We start from the raw sequence: 19783 nt of genomic DNA, 5'->3' as shown, positions 1-19783 counted from the left end.
AAATGGAAGCGCAAGCTCTCCTTTCATTAACACTTCACCATTATTGCTGTTTTGACCAGACAGTATCTAGGGGAAAAAAAATCAACACCTAGTGATGCATACAATGCTTCCTGCGATACCTTAACAGTAGGGTTTTTTTACCTCTAGGGTAGAGAGAAAAGGAAAAGAATTGCTTGCTATGAGCTGGGAAGGCAGAGCAGTTGGCTCTGGCAGTGAGGGGGTTGACTGACAGTCTGCACTGCAGTGGAGTTAGCTGAGCTCCCTATATGGCTGTGGATTAGCTATATGCTAATACTGATAGGAGAAGAGGAGCTGTACCGAGCGCAGTGAGCTGACGGTGGAGGCGATCAGAGTCTCAGCAGAGCTGACTCCTCAAGAGCCATGGCTGAAGGGGGTGAAGGAGGGGAAGATGAAATACAGTTCCTACGAACTGTAAGTATCTGCTTTTTATAGGTCATGTAGTACATGATTTTGTGTCTCGTGTCTGTTCCTTTTCTGTTGTATTAAAAATAAAGTGTTATGTCTGTGCTGGGCTTTGCCAAATGGGAGAATTGATTTAGTCAGTGGAAAAAAATAAAGCAAGAATATGAGCTTTAATAGCATCAGGCAGTCTCAGTGTGTTCTTCCTTGAATCTGCTCAATAGCCAGTTTGGTATAAGGAGACCTATTTCCGCTGTAATCCCCTGTGTTTGAGGCGTCCTCGTCAACTTTGTACTTGGGTTTCTAAATGTAGCATGCCAAATATCTGACCTCTGAAACTTCTGTCTGGGTTAGATTTCACTGACATTAACAGAAGCTTTGCAAATAGGAGAGCCTTAAAACGATGAATAAACCAAGCAAGCCCTTGATGACCTCTTCTGATAAACATGCATACAGAAGCACACTTGTGTGCAGGGAATACCAACAGATGTTGAAGTCGGGGCTCTGCAAATGTTTGGGGTCTTTTCTCTGCTTACAAGAAGCTTATTTTAAAAGGGGATAAGGATTTCTTTGGGAAAGGGTGTTAATTAGTGAAATAGCCTTCACTTGGTGTAATTTTCTATAAAGAGCCCTCACACCATTCTTTCCTAAAGCTTTACACAAATCTAGTATGACAACCAATTTGGACTTTTAAGAAAGTAGTGTTCATGCACTAATTTTGGGGAGGAGGAGAAGATCCTTTTCATGTGTCATCTTGTGTCTCTCATTATTTTTACCCTGCATGACTAAGAGTGTGTTGTTGTGTAACTAGCATGAAAAAACTGCTATTGATATGTGTATTCCCTCCTCTTTCCGTACTATCTTTACTTCACATTTATCACAAATAATGTTCCAGAAACAGTCTGCTCTAGAGTTGATACAACTTTAAAGGATGAGTCTCTAAAATAAAACATGCTAAGAGCCCCAAGTAGGAAATTATAATGCTGATTTCTGGGAGGCTGGGAATATTTTTTTCTGGCAAGTAAAGGTTGGAGAGTGGTGATGGCTGCTGCTGCTTATATAAATTGTTTAGGTGTGATGAAGTGTCATTAGCACTTTTAAGCCTGGGAGAATTTCATGGGGGGAGGGAAATGGGTAATCACAATGAAGTATCCTTTCCAACATCCCTTCCCTCCACTCCACTTTTTAGAGGTATCTATATTACATAGTTTAATAGATTACTCAGCCTTTAGGGGAAGGTGCTTTTATCCAAGACTGGAGCTTTAAATGAATGTCCTTCATCCTTCCACTTTCTAAGATGTTGCCTTGTTCCTCAGTGATGAAGTGAGAAGCTTTGCCTGTTCACAGATAGCCTGTGTGTGCTACATGAGATAGCAATTTCTGCTGCTGTGACCCGTTCTCATGCTAGTAGAACTCTATGCACTTCTTTCCAACAGGTAAAATAAAGCGCTAAATAGAGGTGAGGGCCAAAAATGGAAACAGCAAAAGTGAGATTATGCAGACGTGTTCCTTCTGCTTGGTGTTAGGAGATCTTTTACAGGGGAAAAAATGGACTACATTTCTGTCTTGGAAGCCGCAGCTTCTCTTTGCTGTGAACAATCATGTCAGTTGCTGCTGTCTCCTCTCCATTATAACTGCCTTCACCTTTGTGGAGAAGGGATCAATTGTTGTTTTGTAATACACTGAGGAAGGAACTGTTTATGAGGCACTGAGTGCTACAGTGATGTAAGCCTTCAGTGCTTATGACTTACAGCTTTTATTGCTGCCTAAGCACTGTTTGTACATACAAACGTGAAGTGCAGTAGCTCTTTAGAACTCTTCCAGTGAAATTGTTGATCAATCAGGATCTTCTCTAGGTCAAAATGTTTTCTGGGAATTTGGATTGCTAGTGAACGTTTTCCAGGCTTGTGAAGCTGAATCTTCCTTTGAAATTGTTGATCTCCGTATTCTTATTTTTGAGTCTGTAGACAGAAGTGCTCTAGGATGTTTTAGGCTCTCTAAGATAACTCTTTCTTGGTGAGATATAAAATAAGATTAGATCTCTTTTGATCCAAAAATATCCTACAGTATTTTTTGAAAGAGCAAAAGAATTAACTCTTAAAAGTATAGTAAGACTAATTTTTGCTTGCTTAAAGGGAAACTTTCCCTTTGTTCCCCATTTTTTGTTGGTATTATGGTTTTCTTCTTTCGGATCTAAGTTATTGTATGGTTTTGTGCATCGTTTTTAGGCTCTCAGCTCGCATAGAAGGGCTAGACGCTCAGTACTGCATAAAAATGATACCTGTGTTTATTTCTAGGGAGCAGCAAACTTGTGGGCATATTTATAAACTTTGTTGGAAAGCTTTTCACTATCACTTTCTGTTCCAAGACATTCCTTGTATTTGATTAATTTGGCAGCAATCGGAATAAGAAAGACCATAAAAACAAATTCCAGAGAGGAGAGGACAGGAACACTTTCATTGTCATCGTTGTTGTAGTAGCAGTAGTAGTATGTCTTCAGTACTCGTTTCAAGTAAGTCCCAGTTCTTGTGTGAAGTCTTTATGTGCAATGATAGCATTTAAAGGAAGGCGTTACTAATACAGTGTAATTTCCTTTCTTTTTCCCTGACTTGTAAGTTCATTATGAATATAAATAAACATATAAATACACACAGTTTTTTTCTTACACTGCTACCCTGCTGCTGCGTCTGTGTTTTTGTTTCTGTAATAATGCTTGGAATTGTTTCTCTAGTTTTCTAGTTGGTGGCTTTCATCTGGATTTGACTCTGGATATTTGGTGTATGTGTGCCTACTTGTGTGTCGTGTATGGAAAGGAGAAGCAAAGCACTTGTTACATGTGTGTAATGTGCAATACTGCTGTCTCTTAGTTTCCTGCCCTGGTAATGTTTGTTCTTTAGATGACTTCCCCCTATCGTTTCTTTGTTACCCCTTCCTAAGGTATGAATACATGAGAAATTAATGAAGGTAATGTTTATGCAACATTAGGTGAGAACAGATATGTTAACCTGTGTTGTTTTGAGATATCATGCTGAGGGACATAGCAGGAACCCTGTTGCCCTTGGCAATGTGGATAAGTGAGTGTAAAGCATTCTCGTTCGAGCCTTCACTAGCTGCTGGGACTTTACTACTGTGGCAAATTGACAAAGTCCTGTCCTCTCTGGAAATACTCCCAAGTTCTCTGTCATTCCCGCTGCTGCCGAATTAATCAAATATGAGGTGATGCCTTGGAGCAGATAGCTTTTGTCTTCCTGCATCAAAAATACCTGTATAGTCACTTGCTAACAGAGAGCATGATGCCCAAAGCATAAGGGCAGTTTAAATGTACTTGTAATGAAGTATGTCAAAGTTGTGCATAAGGGCAGTTTAAATGTACTTGTAATGAAGCATGTCAAAGTTGTTTGCCGTCTTAGAGTCCCAATTATGGTGGTAACTTTAGTTAATAGGTGTATTGCTTTGTTATTTTTCCTGAAATTCATCGTGTTAACAGAAGGTGTTTCCACTTATTTTAATAATTTTTTTTTTTTTTTTGAGATGGCTCATGACACGTTAGTCAAGAAAGTTTTGCCTTGTTTTCCGTGTATCTGAACAGAGTGTGTGTTGGTGTGTATGGATATTTGTGTGTGTATGCTTTTGTGCATGTCTCTCTGTATGTGTGACTCTTTCACCAACTAGTTACAAATTCTTCATTTCTCTGAGTGACAAAGGCCTTAACAATTGATTCTTCTTTGACTTTTGCTCCTTTAACAAATTATCTCAGTGACCTAATTTTAAGTATTCTGATAAACCTCTCCAAACACTACATAAAACTTTACAGATAGGAATGGGAAATTGTTTTCTGTCATAGACTGAGTGTAGTTGTCTGTTGTACTTAAATAGCAAAGTACTGTTTTTACAAAGACCTAGAATAGAATATTTGGATTTAATTTTTTTCAAGATCTAGTCCATGTACACAGATTTACACAGTGAGTTCACAGGTTTTTTTCAGGTGTGTTTTTGATCATTTGTATGTTAAATTGCTGCTCAGAATCAAGATAATTGAGTGTCTCATACACATTTATATGTGGATGCACTTTCCTATCTATATGGTTTGAAAAGGAGCTCTTCTACTGTTCAGATGTTAAAGATGAGATGGGAAGTTATCTCAGTTTTACAATATGAATTGTCAGGTATAGTACAAGTTAGATTTTCTTTTCTTCAATAATTTTCACTGTTGCCAAATATAAATATAAAAAGTTATTTTATCAAGCCTTTTTTTATTATTTTAGGAGTTGTACTAAAGCACTTCAGTTTGCCCAGGATTAGTATGGCATAAAACCAGTTCTTCTTTAGATACTTTTAATGCATGTTTTTTTATCAAATCTGTGTCCCTAGTAGTGTATCCCTAGTGACGTAACAAAGAATGTGTGAAGTGGAAACATTAAAATAATTCATCCTTAGTAATCCAACTTAATATCTAATAGTTATGCTACTAACTGAATGCTGATATTCTCTAGCACAGATCTCTGTGGCTTGATTCAGTAAAATATGAATATCTGCTATATAACGGTCACCAGATAAATGCTTGCAAACAAATATATTGGACAAATGTCCAAATGTCAGACAATAGTGGAAGATATTTCTAGGGAGAAGTTTTTGGTAGTGGTTAATTAAAAACTAGGAAAATATGGAAATTGTTCTCAGTGAGTTGTGTATGAGATTATATAAAAGCAATATAGAAATTTATATATAGTAAAAGTCACAAAGGTTAAGGAACACCTTAAGATCAAATCAGTGGAATTTTCTTGAAGCCCCTTTTAAGGGAGCTGGCGGAGCATGCTTCTTGAACAGCTGAGTGTGTTCCATGGTATTGTTTTCAAATTAGTTAGGACGTTTTGCCTGTTGTCACTGAAATGTACTGCAATTCATGACACAGTAGTTGTCTATTAGTCAGTCAATTCGTTTTAGGAAAAGGGTAAAAAGAAAGGAAGAATAATGTTGCGTAAAACTTGAGTTGCTTCTGAGAACTGGTAAGTATTAGGAGCTTAAGTGATTTTTGAATTAAATGTTTATGTATCTGTATATCTATTTATCTCTGTGCATTGTCTCCCCCTTCTGATCTTGTTGCCACAGTTTTTAACAATTGTATAGCAGTTCATACTTCTAAGTCTTCTAAGAAGAAGAACAAAAATTGTACAACAAAGAAAAACAAAAACTCCACCGTGTCTCTTCCGCTCCATTAAAAAAAAAATCTTTCAAATAGATTTCTTTTTGTTTCTTAAACTTCAGGCTATATAGTTGCTTGCAGTCACACTTCTTGGCTTATTATCCTTCAGTTTCTACTATGGAAATCATACTGTGGAAATCATACATAAAAATTTTATGAATTTTTTATTAATTTATCCTGAGTTAAGTTTCTTAGAACTTGTAGTGTCCTTCTTTGTAAATAATGTTGCTTTGTTTATTTTTACCTGTTGAATTGCCACTTTTACTCCCTGCATGTGTCCTCAACTTTGTGAATAGGTTTGCCCAGTTTGTCACTATATGCAAAACAGATAGCTTACGCCCATTTTTGCTTAGGACTATTTCTGTGCTGAAGGTCTGGGTAATATTATAAGATAGATTTACAATACAACAAATTTTCCAGTGCATTGTATGCTGTGATACGCTGTGAGTGTTTATTTTTGATGAAATGAAGATAAGATCTTCTGCAATTAATTGCAACCCCTTTTCAAGGGAGAATTTTAGGCAGATGCTCTACTATACTGTAAACACAACAGTCATGCCTTCAGACTGCATAGTGTGTCTGTTTTTTAGCTCTGAACACGCTGGAGTAGTGGCTTGATATCTATATCAGAGTTATTCAATTCATTTGTAACAATTTCTCTTTTGGAGTGAAATCATCTCATTTAAGTGGATATTTCAGGCTCCTGGTAAGGAATAGTTCTTTGGGAAGATTGCACCATGTTTAGATGAAAAGGGAAACAATGAAGTAGTTTGGTATGTTTAATATAATGGAAGTTCTTCAAAGTTTATTTAATGGTTGGAATATTATAGCTGCTCTTGAGGAAAAGAGGGGTAAGTCATACAGCCATAACTGCATTACAGTTTTGTAGAACTTCGCGTGATTTGTCTTGATATACTTGGGTCTTTCTCATTCTCTGAGTTAGGATCTTGAGGTCTGTTCCCAGCTTGTGGTACAAACGCAGAATGAGTGGAATGTTTATGCCACCAAAAGCTTGCAATTAAAATAAGAGGAGAGATAACAGAGGAAGGCAAAAACCCTTTTTTTATGAGAAGGCAATGAAATGATATCCAGCATGTTGTTAGGTAGTAATTTTTATCTTCTAGTTACAGAAACAATTATAAAGTAGATTTACTGGTGTCATGAGGAAAAAAAAACCATTAATCAATATTCTGGGGAAAATGCATTTGCTAGGTGATAGTGTATTGAAAGACTATATCAGGTAAAGGAGGGCAGAAAGGAGAAAAGGCAAATAGAGTTTTTGCAGGCATAACAGGTGGACAATGAAGACTTGCATCATGATTAGTCAGAGGTGAAGGCTGATTTCTCTCAATCAAATTGAAGGTGGTTGAGTTAGGGACATACTTCTAAAGGTCCAGACGTTACAGGCTGCTGTTGGAGATGCTACATTGTTTGGTCTGTTTCCCTGATACCTTTCTTACATTTTGTTTAGCGTGGATCTATCAAATAGACTGTAAACCTAGGTTTTCCTCCAAGGACGTAGAGTAGTAATGTTCAGAGATGCATTGTACAACATTGCAGGTTGTATTATGTGTAATGATAGTACAGGTATGAATGATATATGTATGTATACATATGTCATATGACATACATATATATGGCATATATACACATATATGGGATATATGTAATCATATGTAATGAGTTGTACTTTTGCAAGCTGCTTCATATTGGTCCAGTCTACACCAGGTAAAAACAAAGCAACATCACACCACATGAACTCAGCATCCTGCTTTACTACTGTTTCTTTCTACAGCTTAAATAAAAAAAAAAAAAAGCTAATTCAAAAAGAAATCAGTGCATGTATTACAATATTATAAATACAGTTTATTGTTACAAAATGCAAGATTGAATATAGTCATGATTGATTTAACTCCTAGGGTAGATCTAACTAACTCCTTGTCAGTTTCTTTTCCTTTTTTTCTTTTTTCTTTTTCAGTTTTACTTTTTTTGGGTATCAGTGTCAATGCAGGTGTGCTGAAATAACATCAAATTTGGTACAATCAAGCAAAACTCTTCAGTCTCACCTCAGAATGTTAGTGAATTAAAAGCCTTTTTGATAGGATTTGTGACCATTCAATAATCCTAAAGTAATACTCCAAGCAGATATTTTCCTATTTCTCCCTAGCCCCACTGATAGCTGTTGTGGAGATTAGTCTTCTGCTCAAGCTCTGCTTTTTGGTGTCTGAAGGCGGGATTAATATCTTCAGTAATAAACAGTGAGCTTGCTAGTGATGTTCCCACATTTTTTATAGAATGCAGCAAGTGGGTTGCCTGGTCTTTGTGCCTTTTTTCTAATCCCCTGCCATGCTAACTGGGTATGATTCATATTGAAATCCAGCTGTGAATATTGCTTCTTTCTCAGTTCCCATGGCAGTGCTGTGACCACACAGCCTAATGCTGCCAGGTGCATTAGATACAGATTCCAAAAATTAAAACAGAGTTGCGGGCAGGGAGGAGAAGAAAAATAAATTTGGCACGCAGTTATTTTGGGTATATTGAATTCAATCACAGGACACTAGTTTGAATTCATGTATTTCTTGACTTCATTCATGAAATATTTATCTTCCCAAATGGCACAGAACAACAGTGCAGATATATAATAAGCACAGACCTCTATAGGCAGTAAAATTATCATCTCAATTTAAGAAAACAATTGCTAACATAAACACACTTTAAAAGATTCAGAAAGAAAACATGAGGCATTAATATATGCCTCAATGAATATTTTGGTTTATTTGTTCAGTGTAGAAATTTTAAATTCAACATCCTGTCTTTAATGTCATTAAAAAGTCACCAGACCATTCCTTATGTCTATGAGTTAGTAGGATATAGTGGTTTTGGTGCTGGAAGATTTAAAATTTTGTCCCAGACATTACTTAAAAAGAACATATGTTATTCTAATTGCAGAAGACTTTTTCCTCCTAAATACTTAATTCGCTTGGGTAACTTTTGGAAACTTGTTTTCTGAAAATTACAGTAATGTTCTGAGGCACAATTGGCAAATACGTGACATCCTCAGAATGTGTCTAAAGTAGTTCAAGATTTGGGATATGCATAGAAATTATAAAAACCCACAGGAAAATTGATTCCCCCCCCCCCCCCCCCCCCAATCTGCTTTTGGTAGTGTCTCACGTGCAGTATGATGCATACATACATGTGTGTTTCAGCCATTGCACACCTGCTGTCAGTCAACTCTCAGTCTTAACAGATGTGGTTCAGCTGTTAATAGGAGCTAATGGCCAGTCTGTTGATAGGTAACCTGTCTTTTCCAGTTCCCTCTTCTGGCCCATCATGTCTATGGTGAGGAGTGGCAGCTTCAGTCAATAGAAGCAATGGCAGAGACAACAGCAACATAAGGTGAAAGATTCAGTAGTAGCATCAAGTTTGTTCCTTCTACTGGGCTTTTATCCAAATAAGCAAGTGCTAGTTCCTCAGTAAGGCGAGTAGTCAGCACACGCCTGAGCTGTTTTTAGTCTGCAGCAAACATCTCTGTCAATCTTGAGCATTTCAGCTACTTCAGCACTCAACCATGTTCTCCAATACGTTGTACCAGAAAACCAACTTCCCTTGACCCAATTGCAACAACTTGAGTTCTCTCGAATAACAGTATAATGCAAAAGAACTGCAACTTCAATAAAATCCTTTATAAATTACTTGTACAAACAATAGAATTTCAACTCGGAGACTTGAAACAGCTGTTTAGCAGCAGACACAGAACTAATTTAAAACATTGAAACTTAACATGCTTTCAGATTGCATCAGCAGTACCATGTACAAACGGGAGTACAAGGATCATCAAGCTTAGAATATATACTAAAATGCCTCAGATGATTCAGTAAAATGCTTAAGGCCAAATGACTTCCATCTCCCAAGACTCCTCTGAAGTTCATTGACTGCACTGTCTCATCTTTTTTGTATGTGGAAAATGCCTGGAAGACATATCCACCTGGTACATATTAAAGATACTTAATGTCAGTAGTTTGTAGAATTCGGAAGCTGTTTGATAATGTGTAGAAATGTGGATACAGTCAATGCACAGTCAGTTAACATTTTGATTAAAAAAAAAAATAATTAAACCCCCCAAACTATCAGTATTATACTCTAAGCTACTAGCATAGCCTTCTTCTAAAATGCATATCCATTTCTGTTGCACTATGTTCCTACGTAGTCAAAGCTGGGAAAGGTAGACTTTAGAATTTGGAAGACCTCAATCTGATCATGTATGTCATGCCTGCATTTGTTGTTACCAGGTAACCTTTTCATGAAGAACATTCATAGGACAAAAGATTCTTTGCCGCATACATGTTGACCATCGCAGGAAAAAGTGCTAATAGGGATTAATAAGATTTCATTTCCTGATCAGTAACTATCTGTGGGAAGTAAATAGTGATTGTATTAATATTGTGTACCAAACCTTCATTTAAAACTTTGCATTTTTTCCTTTATTTTATGTGCTGTTTACATACATTAGAATTACTAAGAAGTAAGGTTTTTAAAATGCATAGAACAATAGCAGCTTTCTAATTTGTGGACCCTAAACCTTTTCTGTAAGAGCTGTGAGTTACTGTAGATCGAATTTAAGACTCCATGCTTGCTTTCTTAGTAAGGTTTTGCAGATCTCTTGGAAATAGTCCCGCCTGAATAGTGTGGAATTCAGCCTTCATTATCTTTATTTATTTTAATTACTTTATTACCATGCCTGGAAATAGTTGTAAGTAGTCTGGTATAGGTGAAGTTACAGGGAGTGGCTGATGGTAACTAGTACTTTTGATGGCTGAATCACCTGGGTGTTTCAACTGGGATGTCAGATGCATTTTTATTTTTTTTTTTTTTTTTAACACAGCGTAACAAAAAATGTGAACTCAAAGCTTTCAAAAATGTCAAGAGTTTTCTCTACTTACTATACTGGATCTTAGGTGACTGTCTTTGGTAATATTAAATTGGCCCCATCTTTAACGTAGCTCCATCCCGTGAGTGGGTAAAATAGTTGTGTACTTGAATACTGAGTATTGAATACTAACACGTAAACAAAACCTCGATTCTAATGGACAGGTATTCTTACTGGAATCAGTGATCATTCATGATTAGTATAAAAGTTCCAATTAAGCCTGTTAAACTGAAATCTAGCAGTTTTAGTGAACCTTCTGCTATTACAACCCTTTAAAGAAATTCTATCAATCAATATAGATCTGTTCCATCAGTCACTGGGAATGCCGATTATTCATGTTTGCTTTAGGTGTTTGGTTTTATTAATGATTTATTTATTGTATGTATTGTGGTTTTGCTCAAGATATCCATAAACTTTTAAAAATTGCTTCCATAAAATGGAAATAAGGTAAAATTTTGGAACTTGTACAGATCCAAAATCTTTCCACCTGTACAATTAAGTGACATTGCATCTCATACTGTACCAGATAATATGAATGTAGAATATTTGGATTATAGGATTATCTTTGGATTTTTGTCTAATCAAACCCATAACATTTTTTTCCCCTCATATTTTTCTTTATCTTAATAAAGATGTTGATGTATTTTTGGTGTAATAATGACGTTGATGTATTTCTTGTAGTGTTTAAGACTTTCTTTTTTATTATTTCGATTTTTATAAAGATGGGAAAAAAATGGTTGCTTTGTACATATATAATGAAATCAACTATAATAGCACGTACCAAAAAAAGCTTCAATAGTAGAAGTGTGTTAATATAAATTTGTGTTTTACATAAGAAGGAAAATTCAGCAACTACTATAGGACTTTTTCCACCCTTACAGTTTTGAAGCAATTATTGTATGCAGCACTGAAAAGACAAACTTCCTGGTCAAAGTTTGTTTCATAGAAATGAATATAATGGTGTTACTGGAGAAGGGTATAGGATTATATTCTTCACCAGTGATGTGAACCTTCTTGCATTGTTACTTCAGTTAATGTGTGAAATAGTAAAAGCTTAATATATCAAACTTGGCTTGATGAAGAAGTACTTTGCTTTACTCACGCAAATCAGCCTGAGTTTCAGAACTGCTTCAGTTACGCATTTTACACCCGATCCCCTTTATGCACAAAATTAACTATGCTGTATGGTGTGTTCGTATGACTGTGAAAGTTAAGAGCAGCATATACCAGCTACTAAACAAGATAGACATAAACAAATGGTGAGGTCTAGAAGAAGAACTTGGTATGATATGTCATTCATTGTAAACATTTTTTGAATGGCCATATTGTTCTTCCACTACAGAATATATTCTAATTGCTAAGTTGTTACATAATAATGAGTTTCCTCAAGGAGGAAAAAAGTAGGTTATCGCCTGCATTTAAACTTTCCACTTATGAAAATATACTGATAATGTCAAATAATTTACTTTATTAAGGAAGACAATTCTATCAGAAGAGAAAATGTTTTTCTTACTCAGGCTTTTGCTCATTTTTGCTTTGAAATGCCACACTTTGATGACTCATTGTGAACGCCCTAGCTAGCCTAACTGCAGATAAGTTACAGAAGCTGTCGTTAATGACCTTTTACTGCTAACCAGAGTGTAGTTCCTATTTCTTGTCGTACTGCTGCACAAGCAATAGGCTGTAAAGTTGCATCCACTGGTGCCTTGTTATTGAAAAAACAGCAACTTTGAGAGAAACTGAATCAGGAAGTACAAACTCTCTGTGATTAATCTGAAATTTAGGAAGCTTGATGGTATGGAAGATTCTAGATTCTTTCTGAGCATGTAACTTTCATTTCATGACAGAAGTTTGGTTTTGTCAGAAAGACTTATCCGTTTTTATTTGCCAGAGATCTTCCCAAGTCAGCTTCTCTCAGGGTTGACCTTAGGCTTAAATAACATCATTAACTAAATAAGGGCCTGTATATAAGGCTTAACTTGCTAATTAGGGTGGTAATATGACCTTTCCTATCCTTGCCAATATGAAGAACATTCAGAGTCATAAATCACAGCATTCTAAAGGGTGAAATGCATTCACCACAACATAGAAAATGAGGGACAAAATCTTCAAGGAAAAAAATGATGGCCAAAAGATGATAGTGGTAATGTTATAAGTAATCTGGGACATCAGTAGAATGTTTCTAGCACTGTTGAGAAAATTAAACATGTAATTGCTTAGCTCTATCTTGTGTTCATGCAATCTAACTTTATTGTAATCCATTTACTACTTTTATCTTTCACATTTGTGTTTCTTTTCTTTGTTTATCTAAACAACCAGACAGTGGCAGTAATAACAGAAATCAGGAACATGGGAGCTGATGGAAGATTATCCTGACCTCGGGCTACTTCCAGGCAACATCAGTTAACAATATGCAACCTCTTTATTTTTGTGCATCCCTTAAATCTCCAGCACCCATTGCTGTAGGGAAACACCCTTTCAGCTAGCTGTGTAATTTAGCTATCTCAGAACACTAGATTCAGATACGAACTTCTGTGTACTCTGTTTTCTCTTCCAATTATTTCTTGAGCCAGGTGTTTTCACAGTAAACTGGAGCTTGCAGTTGTTACAATAGAAGTCACTGAGCTAGTCCTCTCAAGTGCAGCTGCAGAGGACAGAGGCAGAGACAGTTATTATTTACTGAAAAGTAGGTATATTGTATAAACATGGCAAAAGTAGCAAGCTTTCAGCAATGCTGAGTTAGCCCCCGTCAGACCATGTCACTGTCCAGGTGCTGTTTTCTTTGGTGGTTGAAGTGGTGTCTCAAAGGTAATTTCTGTCTCCTTTTGTTCAAGCAGAGATTTATGTAGTCAGCGTTCTTGGCACATGTGACCATCATTTGTTTTCTTTAAATGGTTGTGGGGTTTGTACTTTTTCATACTGATCGGATGCAAGCTTAGTGGTTTGATTGTAGGATAACTGCTCATTGATCATGTAAGCATTTTGGGGGGACACACAAGGTGAAGAGTTACAACGTTTGCAGAAACGTCACGTTAGACAATGTTGGGCGATGTGCTGCTGTCCTAAAATAGTGGTCTGAAGCAATGGCAACACCTGCTTCTTCCCAAGTATTTCTTCCCCTGTTACAATATTATATATGTATAGTAATTGCTGTTCACTCTTGTTACTTTCCGTCTAGTACATGCATAGTTTGCATGGCTCTTGTGATTACTAGCTATGCTTGGATCACTGGCTGTAGGCCTTGGCTTCAGTTTTTTGCAAGTTAGTGTAATGTTCGTATGTAGAACTTGATAAAATGTTACAGCTACGTGTAAGGGTCAGTCCTTGGTAGTTAGGTGTGATGAAAGTGTACTGTTGCTGAATAGTAATTAGTTGGAAGGCAAATGTGCTAAACGTGAAAGCGTACAGTTTCATTAAGGGAGATGTAATCCATATGTTGAACAACCAAAACTGATCAGAAATTTAATTTCTATGTTTATATAAAGATTTGCTTGTGAAACAATGATTCAACATTAAACAAGTAGAACAACCACTCCTTATGATACATGGAGCAATAGTAATTTCAGTCCAGTGATCTAATGATGGCCAAACTTGAGAGAATTATCTTAAATCATCTCAAGTGAACCATGATTAAAACCTGGGTTTTAGCCTAATTAATATACTCCAAAGGACTCTATTAATGTTTGCAGGTGTTCTTCTTCAAGCTGTGGTGTTAATGTAAGTAAGGAAAATAATGTCTAGTACCTGTGATTGAATACAAATATATAAACTATCTTGGCAAGCAATATTTTTTAAATATTTGAGTGGTTCTGATTTAAAAATTGGTAATATTGTTGCATCCAGATAAGGGCTAGGGTCTACTAGGTGCTGTACAAACACAAGAAAACAATACGTATTCTGATACAAAGAGCTTACCTTGATCTGTGGATGGACAGGCTGCAGATGAGCGCACTAGGAAAATGAGACTTTGGTCAGTATGAAAAGGAGTAAATCATAACACAATTGAAATGTTGTTACACTGCAAAATGAAGGTGTTAAATAAAATAAAGGAAAAAAAACAACAAAAAAGAGGGAAAAGAGGTAGTGGGTTATGTCTGCAGGGAAGTTCCATCTGCGGGAGATGGTAGATGACCCCAAACTTGAATATTTTGTAGATGGGCATTTATGATTAGTACCACAAATTTATCAGAAAAGTGAATTTGCCTGATTGAAGGGATGGCAGCTAAAGGAGGGACGCATTGTAAAAGACTTAATTATTTAAGGTGATAAGAAGGAAAAGTGAAAAGACTAAGGTGCATTATCCCACAGAGATGGATTTTCTTGGTGTGACAAGAAGGATAGTAATACCATAGTGAAGAAAAAAAAAAAAAAAGGAAGTATGGGGGTAGACTTGTCTAGGGAGACAAAGAATCTTTATATTCAGTTACTGAGTATGCATTAATAGCGAATAGTCACAAGGAGAAATTGGAAAGAGAGAGAGGCTGAGACACCAGTTCGTACACATTTCCCCTTCAGCTCTACCTGAGGATGTAAAAATCAGAGTGAGAACAACTGTCCTTTTGTCTCTTGTTGCTTGAGGTCATAAAAAATTCAAGAAATTATAAGAAATGGCAGGCTTTTTATTCATTTTTGACATGTGTAGCTTGCCGAAAATGAGAGTCTTAAAAGGAGTTTGCTTGCTCTTAATGGAAAATTACAAATAAGTAGATATTTTTTGTGGAAAAGAAAAACTTCAAAGTGGAATCTACATTAAAAAATGAGCAAGGCCCCATCTTTCTGAATACAGAAGGAATGCAACAAATAGATAAAGATACTTTGCTGAGAACACTGAAATTCTTCTGTCATTGCTCCTCAAAGTTCATCTTCATGGGTTCTTTTTCAGACTTGTAAAGTCACTGAGACTTTCCAGTCTTTCTGTTTGTTTGCTGTCTCTGCCTTATTTTTACCACACAGCATCCATATGAAGCATCCTTGCTTAGAGTAGTCTTGCATTTGCTTTTGTTTCATGTAGAAACATTTATTTACGTATCACAGGAACATAGAACTAGAAAGAACTTTTTAAGTCATTGAATCCATTTTGAACTGTTAAGTTAAATTTTAAAACTAATTATGTCTTTTCCCTGCTGCTTTTTTCAAGGTACCAATCCATTGATCTAGTAATCTTCCTTCAGTTTTTCAGCTTAAATGTATTTATATATTTCTAGATTTTTTTCATGTGCCAACAGTGTCACCTATCAATATATTTATAAAGAAGAATTCCGTTCCCTCTCCGGTTTTACTTTTCTGGAATAAGTAACCTGAGTTTGTTTAGCTTACTTTCATATGGCTGGATCTTTGGTTTCCTCACAATTTTGTTATCTCTTGTTTATACTCCTGCTGGCTGAGTATTCCTTAAACATAGGTGACAACCACTTCGTGAACAGTGACATAATACTTTCCTATTTCCTTTCATAGCAAGGCCGTATTGACATATTTTAAAGAATATAAATTCAACCTAGAGACCAATCTAAAAAGAGACAAGCTGCACTTTTAACCCTTTTCTGAAGGCTGCAAAGTCTCTGATTATGCTAGTAAATGAAATAGCCACAGTCAATTCTCTAGCCTTGAGGCGAAGTGGAAGTGCACAGCTTGCCTGCATATAGCTAAACTAATTCCTCAGGGTGACGTTATCTGTACTGCCTACTGGGAACAGTCCCTGGCCTGTTCGGTATCCCAAGTCATGCTAATGTATTTTCTGGCAAGGATCTGGTAGGTGCAGGGCAATATATTTCCCAGGTTTGTGCTGAGTTAAATGTGTGATCTTGTGTCAGTGCAGTCACTCTCTGTAATGTTTTAGAGAAAGTACTGAAATGTCAGGTACTCGAGTAGTCACTAGTCTGTATATTGGCATCGGTTAAAGAAGAGCTTCATACTGCTTTTGATACACTTAAGGGTATTCTTTTTTGGTTACATTTCTGTGCAGTATCACATTTTAGTTTTGAAGGAAATTTAACTTTACTTCAGAAAGAAGTCATTCCAGGAATATCCTTTCTCCTTACAGCATCATACGGAAGAATCATAGAGTCATTTAGGTTGGAAAAGACCTTTGAATCATCGAGTCCAACTGTAAACCTAACACTGCCACGTCCACCACTAAACCATGTCCTCGAGCACCACGTCTACCCTTCTTTTAAATACCTCCAGGGATGGGGACTCAACCACTTCCCTGGGCAGCCTGTTCCAGTGCTTGACAACCCTTTCAGTGAAGAAGTTTTTCCTAATATCCAATTTAAAGCTCTCCTGGTGCAATTTGAGGCCATTTCCTCTCATTCTATCACTTCTTACTTGGCAGAAGAGACCGACCCCTGCCTCGTTACAACCTCCTTTCAGGTAGTTGTAGAGAGCAATAAGGTCTCCCCTCAGCCTCCTTTCCTCCAGACTAAACAACCCCAGCTCCCTCAGCCACTCCTCATAAGACTTGCTCTCTAGACCCTTCAGCAACTTCGTTGCCCTTCTTTGGACACGCTCCAGCACCTCAATGTCCTTCTTGTAGTGAGGGGCCCAAAACTGAACACAGCCTCACCAGTGCTGACTGCAGGGGGATGATCAGTTCCCTAGCGCTGCTGGCCAGACTATTTCTGATACAAGCCAGGATGCTGTTGGCCTTCTTGGCCACCTGAGCACACTGCTGGCTCATATTCAGCCTGCTGTTCATCAGCATCTCCAGGTCCTTTTCTGCTGGGTAGCTTTCCAGACACCCTTCCCCAAGCCTGTAGCACTGCATGGGGTTGTTGTGACCCAAGTGCAGGACCCAGCACTTAGCCTTGTTGAATCTCATACAGTTGGCCTCAGCCCATCGATCCAGCCTGTCCAGATCCCTCTGTAGGGCCTTCCTACCCTCCAGCAGATCAACACTCCCAGCCAACTGGGTGTTGTCTGCAAACTTAGTGAGGGTGCACTTGATCCTCTCATCCAAATCATTGATAAAGGTATTAAACAGAACTGGTCCCAATACTGAGCCCTGGGGAACACCACTTGTGACCACCCACCAACTGGATTTAACTCCATTCACCACAACTCTTTGGGCCTGGCCATTCAGCCAGTTTTTACCCAGCAAAGAGTATGCCTGTCCAAGCCGTGAGCAGCCAGTTTCTGCAGAACGCTGTGGGAAATGGTGTCAAAGGCTTTACTGAAGTCTAGGCAGACAACATTCACAGCCTTTCCCTCCTCCACTAAGTGGGTCACCTTGTCAGAAGATGAAGAATTCTATGGATGAAAATCTCTGATGTTTCTTAGGCTGTTTGATAGGTATCCATTTTAGGACAACCACTTTCATAATTGTGTTCAGAAATGCCTGAAATCACATTCTTGAAATGTATAGCTATTTTTCACCATTAGTTATGAACTAATATCTTTTTTGAAGATGTGGATAGAACTTCTACAGACCTTCAGATTCTGAAATACTTTGAGGGGAGGTATGCTCTGCTGTCTCTGGCTGTCTTCAGTGCACCCTGTTTGGAGACTTTTCTCACGAGAACCTGGTAGAAAGTTTAAAATGGTTGAAATTTCTCCTTGGTTTGAGACAGTGTATGTTTCATCTTTGTTATTTTTCTAATTCTTTACAGAAATAATCCTGGTTCCTGACTCTGGAGGTGTAAGAGTTTTTACTTAAGAGAAAAATGACAGCTTGGCTTTGGCAAATTATTCTCTGGAACCACTGAGCTGCTTCATAACTCCGATACATATTTCATATGAAATATAAATAATTCTAGAATCTCATGTTTTCAGTATAGCGTCTTACTGTTTGCCTTTTCATTGTGATGGTAATAGATAAGAGATGAATAACATGAGAGGCAAAAGTGAGTTAACATGGATGGAGCAGTCTGTTAACAGGTTACTTCTTACCACTGACTGACCTAGTTCTTCTAACAGTGTTTACTCGCCCAGCTTTATATTGTACAAGGCACAAGACATTTCTGGAAGTGTACCCTCTGAGACAGAATAAAAAAAAAAAAAAGTCTTTAATGCCAAATCAGAAGGAATAATTTAGGAATAGCACTGTAGCTTATCTATAGGCCAAAACTCTCCCAATCAGGTTTACAGTCTTGGCTGAATTTCTGTCACTGAGAGAACCATCCTCAAATAGCAGCATGGGCATTTCTGACCATTGAGTGTTTATGAAGAATACGATGTTAAAAGAAAATGTAAGCAAGTCTCTCACTTCAGGGATGTCAGTCTTTTAATATGTGTATCCTTGCTATATGAGAGAGTGAAATATTTTTGCTCATGTATAGTGCAGATCAAGGGTAGCCCTAAGTTTAAATGGCTTGTGCTCGTGATACACATGGTGAAAACTTGTATCCAAGCTAGAACAGGCAATCAGGGGGCATTAGGGCAGAACTAGAGCTAACTGCTATACTATCCTTCTCCATGAGTGCATGATAGTTTACTTCTGCAGATTACAGAATAGTTTATGCTAAAAATTTCCCAGAAAACTTGACTATGCCCTTATCACCGTGCCTTTAGAGCTGGCAAATCCTCTTTTCTTGGAATATGTATTAATTAGGTCTGAGGCAAAAGACAAACACATTTCATGAAAGACAGTGTCTTGCCCAGCTACTGAGAGGTAATTTTTGTAGTTGTAATTCTTTCAGGCATGGAACACCATTTATATTATCAAATTCAACAGTAGAAATGCAGTTCCTAACAAAGAAGGGGAAAGATTGGTGTCAGCATTCTTTTGTCCTTTTTTTTTTTTTTTATTTTTTCCCCTTTTACAGTCACAGTTAAACCATACCCCTCAGTTTACTTGGAACCATTATTGATAATAAGTAATTATATTAATATGGTGGAGTCTTGCATTGCACAAGAAACTTATCTGCAGTTCTCAGGCAAAGATTTCTAAATTAGAAAGGCTATGGCTGAAATATTCGGTAAAAGCCTGTAAAAATCCATCCCCTGAGCTTCCACTTGCAGGTAGAATTTGTGTGACCTAATAAAGCCTGAAAGTGGTGCAGTGTCATTTATTTGGCTGCCTGTGTGCTTCCAACAAATGTTTCAAAATGCTGTAATTTTTTTTCTGTGGGAGTCTTAGCTCCATGGTAACCATATCCAGTTTAACTCTTAAGGAATCTTGTCACTGCAGAGAAACCCTCTTATCTAATAATTAAATCTACTCCAGTCTCCTTTTAACAGTTTGCCTTTCCTTCCTACCTCTTCCCCTAAGCAAGGTTTTGTCAAGTGTGAATGCA

The 19783-nt window shown here is 37.2% G+C and overlaps 1 protein-coding gene across 1 annotated transcript in view; it reads left to right on the top strand.

Moving 5' to 3' along the window:
• Nucleotides 1–311: 311 nt before the first annotated feature.
• Nucleotides 312–19783, top strand: part of RYR3 (ryanodine receptor 3) — a 254392-nt gene continuing 234920 nt past the window's right edge. Inside the window, exon 1 of the mRNA XM_087746608.1 lies at nt 312–432. Coding sequence (XP_087602734.1) covers nt 382–432 — 51 coding nt within the window. The 5' untranslated portion in view covers nt 312–381. The remainder of the gene's footprint in view (nt 433–19783) is intronic.

This window comes from Nipponia nippon, unplaced genomic scaffold, assembly GCF_047370975.1.
Source record: "Nipponia nippon isolate SJK-2023a ecotype South Korea unplaced genomic scaffold, ASM4737097v1 scaffold_10, whole genome shotgun sequence".
NCBI lineage: Eukaryota > Metazoa > Chordata > Aves > Pelecaniformes > Threskiornithidae > Nipponia > Nipponia nippon.
Note: the sequence above shows the minus strand (reverse complement) of the source record. Positions and strands in the feature narration are given on the sequence as shown.